Source organism: Limtongia smithiae (genome assembly GCF_038497785.1).
Source record: "Limtongia smithiae strain NRRL Y-17922 unplaced genomic scaffold V1518scaffold_4, whole genome shotgun sequence".
NCBI classification, from domain to species: Eukaryota; Fungi; Ascomycota; class Lipomycetes; order Lipomycetales; family Lipomycetaceae; genus Limtongia; species Limtongia smithiae.
This window is the reverse complement of record NW_027117625.1, coordinates 429,020-446,551: the sequence shown is the minus strand read 5'-3', so window position 1 is coordinate 446,551 and position 17,532 is coordinate 429,020. Positions and strand designations below refer to the sequence as shown.

At 53.1% G+C, this 17,532-nt stretch overlaps 6 protein-coding genes across 6 annotated transcripts; 3 read left to right on the top strand and 3 right to left on the bottom strand.

Moving 5' to 3' along the window:
* Positions 1 to 166: 166 nt before the first annotated feature.
* On the top strand, positions 167 to 1,390 carry V1518DRAFT_414732 (ketose-bisphosphate aldolase). Its single transcript, XM_066903648.1, has 2 exons — positions 167 to 461; positions 518 to 1,390. Exons 1-2 carry the CDS (start codon positions 376 to 378, stop codon positions 1,293 to 1,295), a joined length of 864 nt encoding a protein of 287 aa, XP_066760210.1. The 5' UTR covers positions 167 to 375; the 3' UTR covers positions 1,296 to 1,390.
* Positions 1,301 to 5,943, bottom strand: V1518DRAFT_414728 (P-loop containing nucleoside triphosphate hydrolase protein). The gene is made up of 3 exons (XM_066903647.1): positions 5,368 to 5,943; positions 2,152 to 5,319; positions 1,301 to 2,099 (listed from the first exon to the last, which is right to left on the bottom strand). The coding sequence occupies exons 1-3, from the start codon at positions 5,852 to 5,854 to the stop codon at positions 1,414 to 1,416; spliced, it is 4,341 nt and encodes a 1,446-aa protein (XP_066760209.1). The 5' UTR covers positions 5,855 to 5,943; the 3' UTR covers positions 1,301 to 1,413.
* Positions 5,944 to 6,164: 221 nt separating this feature from the next.
* Positions 6,165 to 7,700, bottom strand: V1518DRAFT_414726 (uncharacterized protein). The gene has a single exon (XM_066903646.1). It carries the CDS (start codon positions 7,624 to 7,626, stop codon positions 6,295 to 6,297), a length of 1,332 nt encoding a protein of 443 aa, XP_066760208.1. The 5' UTR covers positions 7,627 to 7,700; the 3' UTR covers positions 6,165 to 6,294.
* Positions 7,701 to 8,579: 879 nt separating this feature from the next.
* Positions 8,580 to 13,313, top strand: V1518DRAFT_382596 (P-loop containing nucleoside triphosphate hydrolase protein). Its single transcript, XM_066901663.1, has 2 exons — positions 8,580 to 12,436; positions 12,489 to 13,313. The coding sequence occupies exons 1-2, from the start codon at positions 8,668 to 8,670 to the stop codon at positions 13,175 to 13,177; spliced, it is 4,458 nt and encodes a 1,485-aa protein (XP_066760207.1). The 5' UTR covers positions 8,580 to 8,667; the 3' UTR covers positions 13,178 to 13,313.
* Positions 13,314 to 13,568: 255 nt separating this feature from the next.
* On the top strand, positions 13,569 to 14,414 carry V1518DRAFT_414723 (uncharacterized protein). The gene is made up of 3 exons (XM_066903645.1): positions 13,569 to 13,861; positions 13,929 to 14,015; positions 14,077 to 14,414. Exons 1-3 carry the CDS (start codon positions 13,767 to 13,769, stop codon positions 14,189 to 14,191), a joined length of 297 nt encoding a protein of 98 aa, XP_066760206.1. The 5' UTR covers positions 13,569 to 13,766; the 3' UTR covers positions 14,192 to 14,414.
* On the bottom strand, positions 14,316 to 17,529 carry V1518DRAFT_414720 (uncharacterized protein). The gene is made up of 6 exons (XM_066903644.1): positions 17,387 to 17,529; positions 17,268 to 17,327; positions 17,112 to 17,217; positions 16,982 to 17,053; positions 16,698 to 16,932; positions 14,316 to 16,637 (listed from the first exon to the last, which is right to left on the bottom strand). Exons 1-6 carry the CDS (start codon positions 17,456 to 17,458, stop codon positions 14,432 to 14,434), a joined length of 2,751 nt encoding a protein of 916 aa, XP_066760205.1. The 5' UTR covers positions 17,459 to 17,529; the 3' UTR covers positions 14,316 to 14,431.
* Positions 17,530 to 17,532: the final 3 nt, after the last annotated feature.

Genomic DNA, 17,532 nt, shown 5'->3' with positions numbered 1-17,532 from the left:
CTCCATATCCATCGTCACCCCCTTCCCTCCATGCATACATTAAGCCATCCAGTCCAATTAACCTTCACTTATTGCGCCTCCACAATTAAACAGCCAGTATAATCAGCTGCTCGCACGAGTCGCGTTCGCATGCGCCCGCGGGCGCGTGGGGGTAGCACCTTCGCCGAAGCTTAATCCTGCCCCGCCACTTAACGAGGTACCCCACGCTTCCAGGGCCTCAGCACCCAACAGTATATATAGACTTGTCTCCCTGTACTCTGATTGCTCTGTACTGCCTGCTTGTGCCCTGTCTGATCCTTTGCGATTGCTTCTGATATTACTACCACGCAACAGCACGTTGACCTCTGACGCCGGCTTCGGAAGCTCACTTGAAGGATGGCTACATATCCACAGAATAACCGTACCTGGCAGATTCTCAACGCGGCGGAGAAGGGAGGGTATGCTGTTCCGGCATTCAACTGGTACGTTGTTTCCCACTGTATCATGTTCTTAAACGTGGTTCTTAAATCATGGATAGCTACAACGCCGACGGCATCCTCGGCTCCATCCGCGCCGCCGAGAAGATGAACTCACCGGCCATGATCGAGATCTTCCCGTTCTCAATACACTTCCACGGCAAGTCATTCATCGAGTTCGCTGCGAACGCGTGCCACGCTGCCAAAGTGCCTATCTCGTTCCATCTTGACCACTGCACCGTCAAGACAGACGTCTTCCTCGCCCTCGAGCTGCCGTTCGATTCCATCATGGTCGACGCGTCGAGCGAGGATCCGGAGGAAAACGTCACCTTTGTGAAGCACATCGCAGAGCTCGCGGAGGCGCGGGGGATCACGATTGAAGCCGAAATGGGCCGTATTCAGGGTGGCGAGGACGGCGTGCCGGCTGTGGAAATGGAGGCCCTCTACACGGAGCCCGAGTTTGCTGCGGAATTCATGAGACGCACCGGCGTGCACTATCTCGCACCTTCGTTCGGAAACGTGCACGGACCGTACCCGCCTGGTGGACCAGAGAAGTTTTGGCAAATTGACAGATTGGAGCAGATCAAAGCACACAGTCCCGGAACCATCCTCGTCCTGCATGGCGCATATCCTATCATTCCTGACCTCTTCCAAAGAGTCATCACCCTCGGCGTGCGGAAAGTTAACCTAAATAAGAACCTGCACGACGCATACCTCAATTACCTGGGCAAGAACATCGGCAAAGTGGAGATGACTGGCCTGCAGGAAGGCAGCATTGCGGTGTGGGAGGAAGAAGCCTGCAAGATGATTAAACTCCTGGGCTCTGACAATAAGGCCTAACCAATCGTCGAGTTGTGTAAGATAGCCCAAGCCAATTATTAATTGTGTACTCTAATTCAACCAAGACGCCATTTTGTGGTATCGCTACTATATACTAAAAAATCATCCGCAACATCGACTATGCTATGCCAGCTTGCTTGCACAATGCATAAAACTGTCCCCTTTTGTTGGCAAGAAGTGTTCGCGGCGCGTCAAACTCTGCGATCTTCCCCGCAGTGAGAACTGCAACACGATCTGAGTCCATGACGATATCAAGCCTGTTGCTGATCGTTATGATTGTCCGGTCAGTGAATTCCTTGTGGATTGTCTCTTGGATAATCTCAAATGCCACTGCATCTTTAATTGTGGCCGCTTGCTCGACGATAAGAATCTTGCTTGGGGACAGCAGCGCTCGCGCTAATGAGAAAAGTTGCCGCTCTCCCGGTGTAAACTTCAGTCCACCATCCATGACACGCGCTTGCAATAAACCATTCAGCTGACTTACATGGTCTCGTAAATGGCTGAGCTGCAACACGCGCCAAATCTGATCATCAGCATACTCGCACATTGGATCTAGGTTTTCCCGAATAGTTCCCTCAAATAAGTATGGCTCCTGCGGCATGATCGCCAAATGCTTGCGCAGCTCTTGCAATGTAATTTTGCTTGTATTCACGCCATCGATCGAAATAAAACCGCCGACGGGCTCGATCATGCGGAAGAGCGCGAGTAAGAGTGAGGTTTTGCCGGAGCCGGGCTGGCCCACAATGCCGATTTTCTCTTCTGGCTTGATTTTCAGGTTGATCCCCTTCAGTGATAAGTCGAGTCCTACGAAATATTAGCTGATATCATGCCCGAGAAGAACCCATAATCCACTCACCATTCCGATATCGGGTCGAGTAATCGTGAAACTCAACCGCACCTCGCGAGGGCCATCCCTCAGGCAGATTACTAACCGCCGCCACATTATTCGCAGCCCCTTCGAGCGCAACGTTGCAGTAATCCAGGACCCGCTGCACCGGTGTCATCGCCATCCTGACCTCGGTGATTTTTGCCGCTATCTCGCTCGATAACCCGATCAGCTGCAACGAATATAGGATTGTCAAGCCTACTAAAGCAGCAGAAAGATTCTCATTGGCAACAGTGACCAGCGCAAGTATGGTTGAGATAAGCATGAGACAACTACCGAGAACCTCTAACCGGATCGAAAGCCATCGTCGTAAGAGCATGTATATAAATGCAGAGCGATTCGTCCGATCCATAAGTGTCTCGTGCGCGGTAATGAACTTTGTCGTACTAGAATACGCGCGAATCGTGCTTGCGCCAGCCAAACTACTAGCAAAATGCGCATCCGTCTGCGGCTGTGATAATGATAATAACACTTTCACCTGCCTTGACGTAGGCGCATATACCCTATAGATCAGATAGAACACAAACACCGCCGGTGCCGCAAATACGATAAATGCCGGGTTCGCCGCGGAAATAATGAAGAATGCAAATAAGAGTCGCAAAGCGCACGAAAAAAATGCCGTCAGCACGTCGCTGAGGTGATCATCAACCCGAGACCCGTCGTGCGAAATCCGATTCATAATTTTCGACGCAAGCTCAGTGTAGAAAAATGACAACGGCGCCCCTATCACGTGTGTAATCATTCTGTCGTGCAACGCCGTAGACGCACGAAGTAAACACCGCGTTTGCAACACATATATTGCCATAAACAAGAATACTACACTTCCGACCGTAAGCGACATGAAAACCGACAAGTAATGGCTATCATCTGGCTCGTTGTAGAAGTCAAAGTTATTGTGCTCGTTTGTCCAGATTTTGAGCCACCAGCTTGCAGTAGACAGCAAACTATACGCTATGATCATCAAGAAAAAGAACAAGAACACTGAACCAGACCCAGACGCGCCGGCAAGTTCTCTATACGCATTGAACTTGACGTGTCCTGGACCGAATCGATCGACGAAATAAGTAGATCGGCGAGTCGTAAGTGCCTCGGTAGCCATTGAAAGATGTAAACTGCTGATGCTGACTCCACGCCGCCTTCCGGGAGTCGTAGGAGTTTCCAGAAGTGATTCGGTATCCTCTTGAACGCTAATTTCCTTGGCACGATCGTCTGGAAAGTCTCCAATAACAATACTCCGCACTGGACTTTTCAAGTCTCTAACGACGTCGATGTAAGTAAGAGATTGCTCGACTTCGCCGTCTTCTAGTACTGTGATGCTAGTAGAATATGCCAACACAAGACTCGAGCTCGTGGCAATAATTTTTGTTTTCGAGACGAGTAATCCATTAGGCCCAAGAATGCCGTCAATAACGCGACTTGCAATACCGTCGCTGATCGCAGTCAGCGAATCATCAAACAGGTAAATGTCCGCTCGTGAATATATCGCTCTAGCAATAGACACCCGCTGTTTCTGGCACTCCGTGAGACTGACGTCATCAACTAGCGTCTCATCACCGTCCGGTAATATCGAAAAATCTTCTGCGAGACAGCACGCGGACACAGCTCTGTCATATAGATCGGCATGATATCTTTTTCCAAGCAAAATATTCTCCTTTATCGACGCTGACATGATCCATGGATTCTGCGAACAATATGCAATGCTGCCACTCGTAGACGCGGAGCCTGAGGTTCTGTATAAGTCGCCTAGCAGAGCCTTTAACAGCGCCGACTTTCCAGATGCCGACCTGCCAACCACGCACGCACAATCGCCCTTCCCGACGGTCCAAGACACTTCATTGATGACCTCGTCATGCAAACTCGTGTCAGTCCACGAAAACGTTGCTTCGTGCAGCAAAATAGCCGGCCCCTCGACTGCCGCATCAAGATGCGTAATTGACTCTAACTGGATTTCCGGACTCAACAAGTAGTTTTGTAACCGCTGAAGAGACGTAGAAATCGACAAAAAATTAGAAATAAATGCTGAAGTTTCGGCCAGTGTGGATGTCAAGAAGCTAAATAAGAGAAATGAAGGGAAGACGATATCGGTGGTCAAGAGGGTATCTGTCGTGTAAAGTAATGCGGCCAGAGCTGCTAATAGCACAAATACGGAGGTGGTGGATTCAATAGCGACGATTAAAGTAGAAGAAATATTTTTTGCTTCCATGACACCAAGCTCGTCCGCTTGCCGCAGACTCTGCAGACGGTCCGTGAAATAGTTTCCCCAAGAATACAACTTGATCGGCTTGATAGAGAACAGAACGCGCCTTGTGAACTGTCTCCGGATATTTCTAAGGCTAAGTTGTATGTTGTGCCACTTGTGCCGCTTTCTCATAAAACGTGCATTCATCAAGACGGCAAACACTGCGACAAAGACGCCTGCCCACATGCTGTTGCCGATGAATTTCCGTAGATAATACAGACACACTAATACACGAAGCGGAAGGGAAAAGATATCAGCAGAGGATGCGATAAGTTTGCGAATGCGGGGGATATCAACGGAGACAAGAATCTCAGCAGCGCCTATTGAATCCTCCTGATTCAACATTCGTAGATTCTTGCGGTATACCGCCGCCGGAAGCGACCATTTCGCGTATAGCGACATCCCGCAAGAGCAAGCGTTGTACTGCTCCCTAAACAGGGTGTGCAAGATAGAGCAGACTAGTAAGGCGATCGCAATTGCGATTCCGCCAGAGAGATGCTCTGAGGTCTGCGAATATAGCTCGACGAAGATGATCAGTTCCCGAAGAAGTCTCGGCTGCGCAAGCAAAAATATATCTGCCAACAGTTTGAATATAGTGGCGGCTATGGTCGGCGATTTGTAGCAACGCATTAGCACTTTGACGATGGACGGCATGTTTGTGTCACACTCTGCTCTCCACTCGTCTTCAAAGGCGTATTCGGACTGGCCGGAGTAAAATTCTGACGGCGCATTGGGCAGATCGTCCTCTGTCAAGACGGTTTCGTAGCCAAGATTTATAAGTCTGTTGGCGTATGAGAATGTGAGGCGTGAGAGGATGTGAGCATCGGCCATCATCGCACGGTTGGGCTCGTCGTTGAAAGCGGAGTACTGCGATCGCGGTCTCGCAACAAATAACGACACTATCGAATGTTAGAAATTCCGCGATTCAAGGCGACCAGGGGCATTACCTATGAGATGTCCTGCGACAGTACAGGTGACTAATAGCGACAGCAGAATATCAATGGCATCGAATGCGCGCTCGCGCTGAGCTTGGCCGTATAGATTCGACAGCCACATGACCAAACTCAATGTCCAAAAAAGCAAAACGGGTGTGCTTTGTATCCGCACTTTGGGGTACTCGAAATACTCCAAGGCCTGGGCAACCGCGAGGGCGACGATGTAAACGATGGCGGCATAGAGTCGCAAGTCGACGCCATGCTTGATCGCGATGAGCACGGTGCTGGCGATGACAGCAGATGCGACGACCACGGAAAGAAATATCTGGAAGTATATCCAGTTCCGATGTGGCCGGAAGACGGCGGCGGACTGCTTGATAGCGGCGTACTCGCGGGGCGCGACACAGATCAAGCCCGCTGCAAGCAGTAGCGGAAAAGCCGCTGCGCTGAAGCAGGGGTTGAAGGTGTAGAAGCCCGCGGAGAGGACGGCACAGCCCATGCCGGAGGATCGACCAGGGGATGGAGAGGAAGTAGGAGAAGGACAACGAAGAGGAGAGTACAGGACTGTTCAGTTCATGGCCAGAGAAGGACGCGGTGCTGAGAGCGCATTTGGCTGGGCCACGCCTCCGGAACATTGAGCTTATTTTCAGGGGAGGTCCGTGTGCTGGGGACAGGCGTACAGGCTCTGCAAAGCTGCGGCAGCGCTTGCCGCAGAACGCCAGGCCCCATAACTGAGCTGCGGAAACCTGCAAGCCACCGAAAAAATAACGACATCGCGCACGTTCCACTTCCCTTTAACGAATTCAGTAGTCCAATTCGCTCAGACCCGCGCTTGTGGCGCATCGGCAAAGCCGAAATGCTGAGTTCTAGTCATAAATTACCTAAACGCCGTAGCTATATACAATACCGTACATGAGTCCCTAGTCCATCCAACACCTACTACACCCAACTCGACGCGAACGAATCCTTGCGCTGCGAAAGAATGATACCAATATCTACTTCCTCGATCTTGTATCGCGGAACGCGCCTCTTGCACACTGCCCGGCCAAACAGAAACGTCGTCATGGCGTCGAGGTCAACAATCATCGGGGTTCCTGCCGCAATCGACCGCATCTCCGCGTCCTGAACAGCCTCGGCCACGCCGCGCGGGCTGAGCAAGCCAGGGAATTCTAACTGCAATTCCCCTGCCCGAGTCGTCCTGCCGTCGATGGGCTTCTTGCTCATCAAAAGAGCGTTCAAGCCCGGAAGCACGTCCTGCGCGTCCACGCCGTCTGGGAAATATCGATTGATTGCGTCATCATTGCCCGACGTCAATACCATTTTGGCGAAGTGTAAACTCATCCGGTACACGCTCTCGATAAACTGCTCGTATCTCGTGTTTCCAGGACGCGCCGACACAGGAACTTTGAGTACGTCGATAGCCGCGAAGGAGATCTCGGGAACCGCGTGGGTGAAGCTCAACTTGGCCAGTGCTCCAGACGTTGGCGACAGCTCTGAAGACTCTTCAGAGTTGGTCTTGACAGCGGTAACCACGGCATCAGATGACGTATCCGGGATGGCGCTGCGCGTCAACTTCAAGACGTTCTCGGCTGCCGATGCGAGTGTGTGGACAAACGTGGCATCGCGGTTCGACATTGCAACCTCGACGCCCTGGTCGTACACCCCGAGAAACACGCTCTGCAGACTCTCGACGGTTGCCTCGAGTAACGAAACACGAGACCGCAAGTCTGTTATAGTGCGGTCTTTCTTCTGGCGGTATGTTCGTTGGGCGTCGCGGATTTGAGCTCGACGTCGCTCGGCTTGGCTGTGCTGGTCGTTTAAACGCGGCCGACCGCGCCGACGCTTCTGCTGGATAGTTCCGGCACGAGATAACGATGAGTCTGACGAAACCGCGCTGATAGACGGCGCGTCGCTGGACGAGGCAGACGCGGGAGAGCCATGCGCGTCGGACGGAGAATGCACAGACGGCATTGTGGCATTGGGAGCGCCGAGCAGCCAGTCGCCCACCATGGCCTCGAGGTCCACGTCAGGCGCTACGTCCGCGACGTCGAGGTCGATGTGCATGCTATCTGCCGACAGAATAAGCGGGTCGATTTCCTGCATGTAGGACTCCGCCGAGCGTGGACGCGAGTCGGCACCACCCGGATGGTCGCTGCTTGGGATGCTGCCGTTGTAAGCCTCCTCAGAGGAGAGGAAGGCGGCAAGCACGGAGAGCGGTGTGTCGGGCATAGCGAGTGCCGAGACATGGGAGGGCATGTCCTGCGTCATCATTGCGGGAGCTAACAGTGCAGCCTGCGCGCTGAGGATACGGGGACGTGGCGACTACATATATATCGGGGGCGTTGGGGCGGGTCGCGCAGCATTCACTTAGACAGCGTGGGGCGCCATCTCGAGAGATGCCTGGCTCAGCCGCACGCTTGGGCGCAACTGCGCAAACTTGCTCGGCGTATGCACTTAGACAGCGCAGACGCGTCGCCGCCGTCACCAAACACGCGTGTAGAAACTTCTCGCCGCTGAGTAATGCGCCGTTGACGTCACCGCTCAGCGCCCGCTCAGCGTGAGCTCTGTCAGCAGCTCAACAAAGCCCACCCGCGTCTTCACCATCACCGCACATGCGTGCTCGCCAGAACAAGCCCCTTGGTGTGTTGGCCCCGGCTCTCCCGATCGCGCGCCGGAGATACCGCTGGATCAGGCTTAGCGCCGCCCAGAGCTGCGGAGATAGTCTAGCGCGTCCACTCAGCCGCACCACCTCGCGTACTTTCACGTGACTTGCTCGGGGAACGCAGAGGGCACTGGCGGAGCGCCTGCAGTGGGGCTGAGGAGAACAGCACATGTGGGATCAGATCACTGGCCGTCGGACTTGCGTCTTTAAATCCTTGCCGACTCAGTGGGACGCCAGAAGGAAGAGCGGCGGAAGTGGGAAGAGAAGGCGGAGCGGAAACTCTGCGCGGTCGCCGGCGGAGTTACTGCCTGGCACTGCGCCTCCTTTGTCGCGAGCCCTTTGTCGCGAGCCCTCTTTCCTGGCCAAGAGCTCGATAGTCTTGGCCTGCAGACGCATCTTCGAAAGATGCGTATTGCTGCAGTCCATGCCGAAGGCGTTAGCAGCGACGAGGCCAGTGTTTGCAATGGCAGCGCTGCCAACCGCCCAGCGGGAGCCCCTGTGGCTGGTGTCTAAGAGCACAGAGGAACGAGCGCGTGCGCCATTAAATTCTACGCGCCGCACAATTTCAGATAAATGTACCGCGCCGTCCTCCGCCTCGCGCTTTCTCCTCGACCTCCAGACGGTCTTATTCTGCTCGCTCGGTCTCCGCGATGCCCGCTTTCTGTCTGGACCCCGAGGGGTTCGGGCCAGTATCCCCCCTCTACTACAACTTCACGCCATGCTTCATCAATGCCGTCGTACCGCTCCTTCTCGCCGCCTACATGTTCGCGCTCGCCCCACGTGAGCTTAAGGCACTTCGCGCTTCTCGTCCGATTTTCGTTCACGTCTCCGGAGCAGCATACACCAGTGCTGCATTGGTACTCGTGGTGATTCTTTCCAGTCTCGCGACTGCGCTTACATTTTTCGGCTTATCGCACAGCGTCCTAGATCTGCGCGTAGCCGGACCCTTGCTCTACGCCGTCGCAGTGGTTCTCGCTGGCTACATCCACTATACCGAGTACTTCCGTGTCCGTGTCACCTCCGGAGCCGCGCTGTTTTTCTGGCTGTTTACTGTCGTCGCCGGCTGCATTCGCCTATTTGGCTACGTGCAGCGCAATGTTCATGCTACCCAGCCGTTCCTCGTCTCCGTCGCGATCTTCTCTCTCCTGGCATCCCTTGGACACCTCCTGCTGTGCTCTCTTGCATCCAAGCCTTCGTCGCAGTATGAGCTCCTTGACTCCGACGGCCAGACTGACTCCTCGCCTCTCGCCTACGCTCACGTCTTCTCGCGCCTCACCTTCTCCTACCTGACCAAGCTCATGAAGCTTGGATACAACAATTACCTCACCGAAGAGGATCTTCCCGATTTGCCTTACGCGTGCCGCACTGACATCACCCGTGAACTGTTCGACGTCGCGTGGCAGGCCGAAAAGAAGCGCAGCACAGTGACACCACCGTCTCTCGCTAGAGCGCTCTTCAGCTGCTTTGGATCGACTTACTTGCTCGGCGTGGTCTTCAAGCTGACTGGCGATGTCATGTCATTCATGCAGCCGAATCTGCTTCGCCGCTTGATCGTGTTTGTCAATTCCTACAACACACATGATCGCGACGACGAGCCGATTCCCGTGTCGGCCGGATTCATTATCGCCATCGGTATGTTTACTTGCTCGTTCTTGCAGACCATGTTTCAACAGCAGTACTTTACCCGGGTTTTCAGCGTAGGAATGAACGTCAAGTCCGCTCTCACATCCTCGATCTACCGGAAAGCCATGTTCCTCTCGAACGACGGCCGTCAGGCCAAGTCGACCGGCGATATCGTGAATCTCATGGCCGTTGATGTCTCGCGTCTTCAGGAAATGACCCAGTCCGGTCAGGCTCTGTGGTCTGGTCCGTTTCAGATCATCCTGTGTCTTTACAACCTCCACGCTCTTGTTGGCAACAGCATGTGGGCCGGCGTCGCCGTTACTATGAGTACCATCGTCATCAATGCTCATATCGCGAAGAAGCAGCGCGCTCTGCAGAAGATTCAGATGAAAGTCAAGGACAAGCGAACACGTCTTACCGGCGAAATTCTTGTGTCTATCAAGTCCATCAAGTTGTACGCCTGGGAAGACTCCTTCATCAAGCGCTTGCACGAGATTCGCAACAACCAAGAACTCAAGAATCTTCGCACGAAAGGTATCTACTCCGCGATTGCAAACTTCATAGGCTCGTGCGCACCCTTCTTTGTTTCGTGCTCGACATTTGCACTGTTCGTGTGGACCTCGGACAAGCCCCTCTCTACTGATATTGTTTTCCCTGCACTCACACTGTTCAATCTGCTGTCACAACCTCTATCTCAGATCCCTCAAGCCGTCACTCAATTTGTCGAGACTATTGTCTCCGCGACTCGTTTGCGCGATTTCCTCATCACCTCTGAACTGCAGCCTGACGCCGTCTCGCATCTCGATGTTGCCACTAAGCCGGATGAAGCCGCAGTGTTGATCAAAAATGGTACCTTTTTGTGGGATGAGGCCGGCAAGCACCCCCCCGCTCTCAAGAACGTGTCATTTGAAGCCAAGAACGGTCAGCTGGCGTGCATCGTTGGGCGCGTCGGGGCGGGCAAATCTGCGCTACTGCAGTCGATTCTCGGGGATATGTATCGACAAAGCGGACGTGTTGTCGTGCGAGGCCATGTTGCCTACTGCTCACAAGTTCCCTGGATTATGAACGCGACTGTCAAGGAGAATATTCTCTTCGGCAAGCGCTTCCATGCGGAGTTTTACGATAAAACTGTTCACGCTTGCGCGCTGATCGACGACTTTTCGGTTCTTCCTGACGGTGACGAAACAATCGTCGGCGAGAAGGGTATCAGTTTGTCGGGCGGCCAGAAAGCACGACTTGCGCTGGCTCGCGCCGTATACACCCGCGCGGATGTTTATATCCTGGACGACCCTCTCAGCGCGGTAGACCAGCACGTTGGACGGCATATTATCGATAACGTTCTTGGACCACGTGGACTTCTTGCTTCCAAGACTAAGGTTATGGCTACTAATGCCATGTCTGTTCTTGCGCAGGCCGATAGCATCACTATGCTCCGCAGCGGAGAAATTATCGAGACCGGCTTGTACGACGAGGTCATGAGCCGTTTGGACAGCCAGATAAAACTATTGATTGACGAGTTTGGCACCCAGCGCGAGCAAGATAAGGTCGAAGAAGAGACCGCTGAGGAGAAAAATCCGCTTGCCGACACCGATAGCGAGGAAGATGACGACATGGAGGCACCGTACTACCAGTTCGGCGCGCCTCTCCGTCGCGCTAGTACCGCCAGTTTCAAGAAACCTTCGCTGATAGACGACATCCCAAATCGGCGATCGCGGCAGATCAAGGAGCATTCCGAGAAGGGGCAAGTCAAGTTTGGCGTGTACAAGGAGTACATGAAAGCGGCGAACTTGGGCGCCGTGATTACGTTTTTGGTGCTCATGGTGTGCTCAAACTCGATGTCTGTCAGCGGCAATTTCTGGTTGAAGCACTGGTCGGATATTAACACGCGGTACGGAGATAATCCGAACACTGCGCGATATTTGGGAATTTACTTGATTTTGGGTACCTCGGCTGCGATGCTGACGCTCGTCTACACGCTTGTTCTTTGGATTTGGTGCACAATCCGTGCCGCGCGTAATCTGCACGACACTATGCTTAAACGGGTGCTGCGATCACCAATGTCGTTTTTTGATACCACGCCGCTTGGTCGAATTATCAACCGCTTCACCGCAGATGTCAACAGAGTCGACGAGGTGCTCGCACGCGTGTTCACCAATTTCTTCACCAACTTCTTCAAAGTTCTGTTTTCGTTGGTAGTTATTTCGAGCGCGAACCCTGTATTTATGTTGTTTATACTGCCGATCGCGTTTCTCTACATTTACAATCAGAAATTTTATCTGCGTACGTCGCGCGAGCTCAAACGCTTGGAGTCGGTGTCGCGATCGCCGATCTATGCGCATTTCCAAGAAAGTCTGAACGGAGTCAGCACAATTCGCGCGTTTACGCAGGTGCGGAGATTTAACCGCACGGACGAGTATCACATTGATTTCAACAACAAGGCGTACTACCCCTCCATGATCGCACGCCGGTGGCTTGCGATCCGCCTCGAAGTTCTGGGCAGCTCCATTATCTTCCTCTCCGCATTCCTTGCGATTCTTGCCGTGGTGTACGGAAACCTGTCTTCGGGCTTGGTTGGCTTGACGATGTCATACGCGTTCCAGATCACCGCGGCGCTGAGCGCAATTGTGCGAATGACGGTCGAGGTCGAGATTTCGACCGTGTCAGTGGAGCGCATCCTGGAGTACTGTGGGCTGCCGTCGGAGGCGCCGGAAATCATTGGAAATCATAGACCACCGCATGAGTGGCCATCTGCTGGTGCGGTTGAGTTTCATGATTATTCTACGCGCTACAGACCTGGTATGTAGATTTTACTTGCTATTGCGGGGTATTTCACTAATAGTGTGTTTAGGACTCGATCTTGTGCTGCGGGGTATCAACCTCAAAATCAAGCCGAAGGAGAAAATCGGCATCGTCGGACGAACAGGCGCGGGCAAGTCATCGCTGACCCTCGCCCTCTTCCGAATGATTGAGCCAGTCGGTGGTTACGTTTCCATCGACGGCATAAACACGAGCAAACTCGGCCTTCAGGACCTACGTGAGCACCTGTCAATCATCCCGCAGGACTCGCAAGCCTTCGAAGGCACCGTGCGCGACAACCTCGACCCCGCGAATCGGTACACAGACGCAGACCTGTGGCACGCGCTGAAGCTGAGTCATTTGTCGGAGCATATTCGGAAAATGGAAGGCGGCTTGCACGCGATGATCATGGAGAGCGGGTCGAACATGAGCGTGGGCCAGCGTCAACTCATGTCGCTTGCACGCGCGTTGCTGACGCCCAGTAAGATTCTAGTGCTCGACGAGGCGACCGCGGCGGTAGATGTCGAAACCGATCAGATCATCCAGGAGACTATCCGCACCGAGTTCAAAGACCGCACGATCTTGACAATCGCGCACCGGTTGAACACAATTATCGACTCGGATAAGATCGTGGTGCTCGCGGCTGGCAAGGTCGTGGAGTTTGACACCCCCACGGTGTTGCTCGCGAATAAGGCGAGTTTGTTTTATTCGCTATGCAAGCAGGGTGGTTTGGTCGAGTAGAGAGAGGGGAATATTGGTGTTGTATTGTTGTCAATCGTTATTAGAAAGCACCGGTATGGTACACATTTTGTTATGCATGCGCTTTTTATCATCATCATTGCATTATCATTAACAATGAATCTTCTTGGAACAATAAGATCGGGGTGGTAGAGTACGTTGTGCGTACTGGTCTGGGAGTTTGGTTGAACGACTGGCCGCTTGGCGGGTCCAGTTTTCAGTTATTTCAAGGTAGGGACGCTTCATAGAGGGCTCCCGCCGCAGTGACTGCGGCTCAGGAGCCTTGCCCATCTTGTATCACAAGCTGACGCCGCACTGTTGTCTTGACGACATAGCCGCACGGTCGTATTACCGCTTACAGTAAGCCGTACACACAATTTGCTGAAAAAGGAAGCTGGGCAACACCGGACCATCACTTGACCGGCGCGCGGCTCTCTTCCTTCGCTCTCTTTCTTTAAAGCTCTGCCATTGTCGGATTTCTCTTTCTTGCTTTCGTGCATCGTATTTCTGCTTCTCCTACTTCGCTTTGTATCGAGGTTGCCACTTATTCGATCTTCGCTAATCTATTCTACCTTCTCTCACGATTCTTAACATGCCGTCGCCTACCAAGCAGCACGTTTTCCAGGCCGCCGCTAGTGGACAGCAATCTATGCAGCGCCAGATCTTGCAGCACAAGCTTCTCGAAGCGTAAGTCTGCCCACCGCACCGCCGCGGTCTACGCCGACCTTCGCGATTCGCACTAACCATCTTCCAGTCGTACCAGCTTTGCGTCGCCCACGGATAACCTCATGTCGCCGTGCACTGCTAAGTTGCAGGCGGCTAAGAACAGACACTATATCAAGTAAGTCTTCCCGATCAGCTCTAGACTTAAAGAGTTTTGTTGACTGAGGTTTGTTGTGTAGGAGCAAGCCGCAGCTTTTGAGCTTCTCGACGCTGGCTAAGCCATCCACCGACGCCGACGCCGCCACCGCCACCACCTCTTCAGTCCAGAAGCTGCCGTCGGGGTCATTTTTCTAAATGGCGTGATGAGTGTGTTGTCATTTATGATTTGTTTCACTTAGCGGTTCTCTTCGTTGTAACCGGTGTGCGCGTGGGACAGTTTTTTCTCTTTGCTAAAGTCTGGGTCAACTGGGGTCGGAACGTCTGGTACACTTATTTGCTATGTTTATAAATATCCCCCAAATTAGTACAATTATTCTACTATGGCATTAAATATTCAAACACCACAAGAACATTGAAACTAGTCTACCGCCTGCATTATTGAAAATCAGCGTCGCTGGAGTCGCAACTATTCTGGTTGTCGACATGCTCAGTGTGATGTACGGTGGCTCTGGCGAGGGTGGGATGATCTGTCAAGCTCTGGCGCCGTGAGATGATGACGGGGCTTGATGTCGCGCTGTGTACACTGCTGCTGCCGCCTACGCTTGCTGCTGATGGCGCACCGACGGTGTCAAGTTTTAGCTTCTGCTGATTTTTCAGATCGGTGGCGTGGAGGAATTCTTGTACCGCGGTCGCTTGCGCGGTGTCAGCATCGTCTGGTGGTGCAACTTCAGCGGTGACGGTGGCTTTCGTTGCACCTGAGAGATAAAATGTCGAAGTCGACGACACTGTGGACGAATACGGTGGCGCAGAAGCCGATGCAGTTTCAAGTGCCACCGATGATGGCGGGATAATATCAACCTCCGCATCGTCGGTAATGATATAGCCGTCATCATCGTCGTCGTCGTCATCATCGTCGTCATCATCGTCTTCTTCGTCCATAGGCGACGATTCCCGCGAAATCTGAATCGGCAGTGCTAATTCCTGCTCGAGCAAGGCATTATCGCGTGCGATGAACTCGCGAAGACCGGGGTTCAGCATTTTCGACTCCACCGTCTCCTTCGGCGCATCTTCGTCCTGCCCACTAATGCTGTTGCTTCCTTGTCCAATATCTAGCGAGGACAAATCATAAGCGTCCTCGCTTGCGTAGATAACAATCACACCATTATCACCTTGCACACGCGCGGTGCTGACGACTTGCTCATAGTTGACAGTCTTGACTTCAAACGCCTCGTCTGCGCTGCCTCCATAGTACGAGATAGCACGCCACTCGTCCTGCTTCGTCGACTCACGGATAGTCATGCTCTGACTTGCGGACGAGTCACCGTCCTCGGAGATATCGGTCATGTCCACATCATATAGGTCGATGAGGTCGGGGACTTCGGTTTGCGCGCCGCGTATGCGGTAGAAGTAATGTCTGTCGCTTATGATCACGCCTGCAAGGAGATATCGGTGAAATTTGAGGTCCTCTTGCGGTATGCTCTTGTAGGTGTTCCAGATTCCATGAAGATTGGAGGATAGAGGCGCGGTCGCTACACGTTCCTCAAGCGTCTTGATCGAAAGAGGATCGCTGAACAGTTCAGTCAGGTCCCGTATTTCGTGCTCTAGTTTGATGATTTTGGCGTCGATTCGGATGACGTATTCGTCAAGGGCCTTGGTGAGCTGCTCCAATTTCGAGACGATCTGCGTTGACGTCGCCGGCCCCGCGCCGTCAGCAGTGGCGGATTCGGGTTGAAAGTACGCAATCGTCGAGGTCAGCAGCGATTTTGCATTATAGCCAACATAATCTGTAATCTTGAATCGCCGCCGCTTCAATTCCTCGATCTCTTCGGTGATATCACTTTTCGCCACATTAATAGCGCCCATGACCGCTTGAAACGGTTTCGTGTACCGATCCGGATACCATTCCTCCTGCAGGTCAATACCTGTGCCATACATACCGTTGCTCTGGCGCACATGCATGCGGAAAACTTTCGAGACCGATTTGAGATATGCTTCCGGCATTTCCGACCAGAGAAGTAAATCTAGTGCGCCGGTCAGGTTGCCGTACACCCGCGCGATCTCGTCTGTGATCTCGACCGGCGCCACGGTGAACTTGTCTTCGCGCTTTTCCGTGGAATTTTCATCGGCGTCGACCGAGGCGACGGTGTAGAATATGTTGTTTGTGTTGTTTTCGTCATATTCCATGAGAGTACGGGGAAGCTGCAAGTCTTCGGCATATAGGCGTACGACATGCGACCATAGATGCAAAAACGAGACGATATAATCGCTGTCAAAAAACAATGCCGCATGCGACATCTCAGTATATGTGTCTCGGCAATCAGTGAGCCCGTACACAAGATTCTCGATACTCGCGTAAGTGCGCTCGCAGCTGACCGGCCCGCTGGCGTCCAAAAATGCCATGACGCGCTGTGTCTCCGCAAGCAGCGTCACGCGCAACGAGGTTTCAAGTTTCCGGTGCGACAAGTCGAGGTCCGGGATGACGATCTTGGTGCGATCCCACCACTCGGTGCTGACACCGTAGTCATGCACGATCTGCTTACCGAACAGTAGAAATGCGGCTCGGCAGAGTGGGATTGCATGGACAATTACCATAAATGCGGCAAGGTTCTCCGCACGCTCGCAGGGGCGAAGTAATGGTGGCCTGAATAGGAGGTTAGTATGTGGTGGAGGCTTTCCCTAACACGCCGACAAGGTTGCATACGTTGAGCACTCACGACGACCATTTTCCTTGTCTAGCACTTCTTGACTGTGGTTCGCGTTGCCGCCAAGTGGTACAACGCTCCACTGCGAAGCGTCGTACGATTCCTGTGTCGCGGGACCAAATACTCCGCTTTCTTGGCCGCTGCGTACGACTTCTTGTCGTTGATCCACGTCCATGTCAGAGGCAGAGAGATCCTGTAGAGATAAACGTACAGCTTTCGCCATGTCATCGTCCACTAGAACAGCGTTAGTGTGTTTTGGTGAAAGAGGATAGCAATGACGTACTGTCCTCTGCCTGCGTAGCGGTTGCTTTGCTCGGCGTCTTGCTGTCGTACAATGTATCAGGAGCAAATGATTCTACACAAGAGATGTCAGATATTAGGATAAAATGTGAATGCACTGTGTGCGCACTCACGAATGGGCTCGTCCTGGATGCTAGTTGTCTGCGTCTTGTCCGCGGCCCAAGGCTCCCAGTCAGGCTGCACGAATCGCGACTCATTCCACTGGTTCTTCTGCCGATCCTGCGCCCACTGTCAGTACAATACTGACGCTGGTTAAAAGTAGGCCGTACCTCAGTAATTTTGTCGGAGACAATATAGTCTATCGCACGATCAATATCGTTGTTCGAGTTCTGGTCGGCGTCAGTAAGCAGTGCTCGCTAGTTCAGCCAGGGACATTGCGAGCATGCACCTTGAGCGCGTAGACAGCATCCTCGCGGGCGAAGCCCATGTCGACGATCTGGTCCACCTTGGCGTTGTCCATGGCGGCGGGCGTGGCGGGTATGGTGTCCTGCTGGGGTTGAATGTACGTGCTCGTGATGATTTGTGTGTACTGCG

Bases quoted from the DNA above. Each gene is read 5' to 3' on its own strand.
- V1518DRAFT_414723 (XM_066903645.1), top strand. From the start codon at position 13,767: ATGCCGTCGCCTACCAAGCAGCACGTTTTCCAGGCCGCCGCTAGTGGA. The intron at 13,862-13,928 runs GTAAGTCTGCCC...ACCATCTTCCAG, and splicing joins CAGCACAAGCTTCTCGAAGC to TCGTACCAGCTTTGCGTCGC. The intron at 14,016-14,076 runs GTAAGTCTTCCC...TTTGTTGTGTAG, and splicing joins AAGAACAGACACTATATCAA to GAGCAAGCCGCAGCTTTTGA.
- V1518DRAFT_382596 (XM_066901663.1), top strand. From the start codon at position 8,668: ATGCCCGCTTTCTGTCTGGACCCCGAGGGGTTCGGGCCAGTATCCCCC. The intron at 12,437-12,488 runs GTATGTAGATTT...TAGTGTGTTTAG, and splicing joins TTCTACGCGCTACAGACCTG to GACTCGATCTTGTGCTGCGG.
- V1518DRAFT_414728 (XM_066903647.1), bottom strand. From the start codon at position 5,854: ATGGGCTGTGCCGTCCTCTCCGCGGGCTTCTACACCTTCAACCCCTGC. The intron at 5,320-5,367 runs GTAATGCCCCTG...AACATTCGATAG, and splicing joins TGTCGCAGGACATCTCATAG to TGTCGTTATTTGTTGCGAGA. The intron at 2,100-2,151 runs GTGAGTGGATTA...AATATTTCGTAG, and splicing joins CTCGACCCGATATCGGAATG to GACTCGACTTATCACTGAAG.
- V1518DRAFT_414720 (XM_066903644.1), bottom strand. From the start codon at position 17,458: ATGGACAACGCCAAGGTGGACCAGATCGTCGACATGGGCTTCGCCCGC. The intron at 17,218-17,267 runs GTACGGCCTACT...CAGTGGGCGCAG, and splicing joins TCTCCGACAAAATTACTGAG to GATCGGCAGAAGAACCAGTG. The intron at 16,933-16,981 runs GTACGTCATTGC...ACGCTGTTCTAG, and splicing joins CGCTACGCAGGCAGAGGACA to TGGACGATGACATGGCGAAA.
- V1518DRAFT_414726 (XM_066903646.1), bottom strand. From the start codon at position 7,626: ATGATGACGCAGGACATGCCCTCCCATGTCTCGGCACTCGCTATGCCC.
- V1518DRAFT_414732 (XM_066903648.1), top strand. From the start codon at position 376: ATGGCTACATATCCACAGAATAACCGTACCTGGCAGATTCTCAACGCG. The intron at 462-517 runs GTACGTTGTTTC...AATCATGGATAG, and splicing joins GCTGTTCCGGCATTCAACTG to CTACAACGCCGACGGCATCC.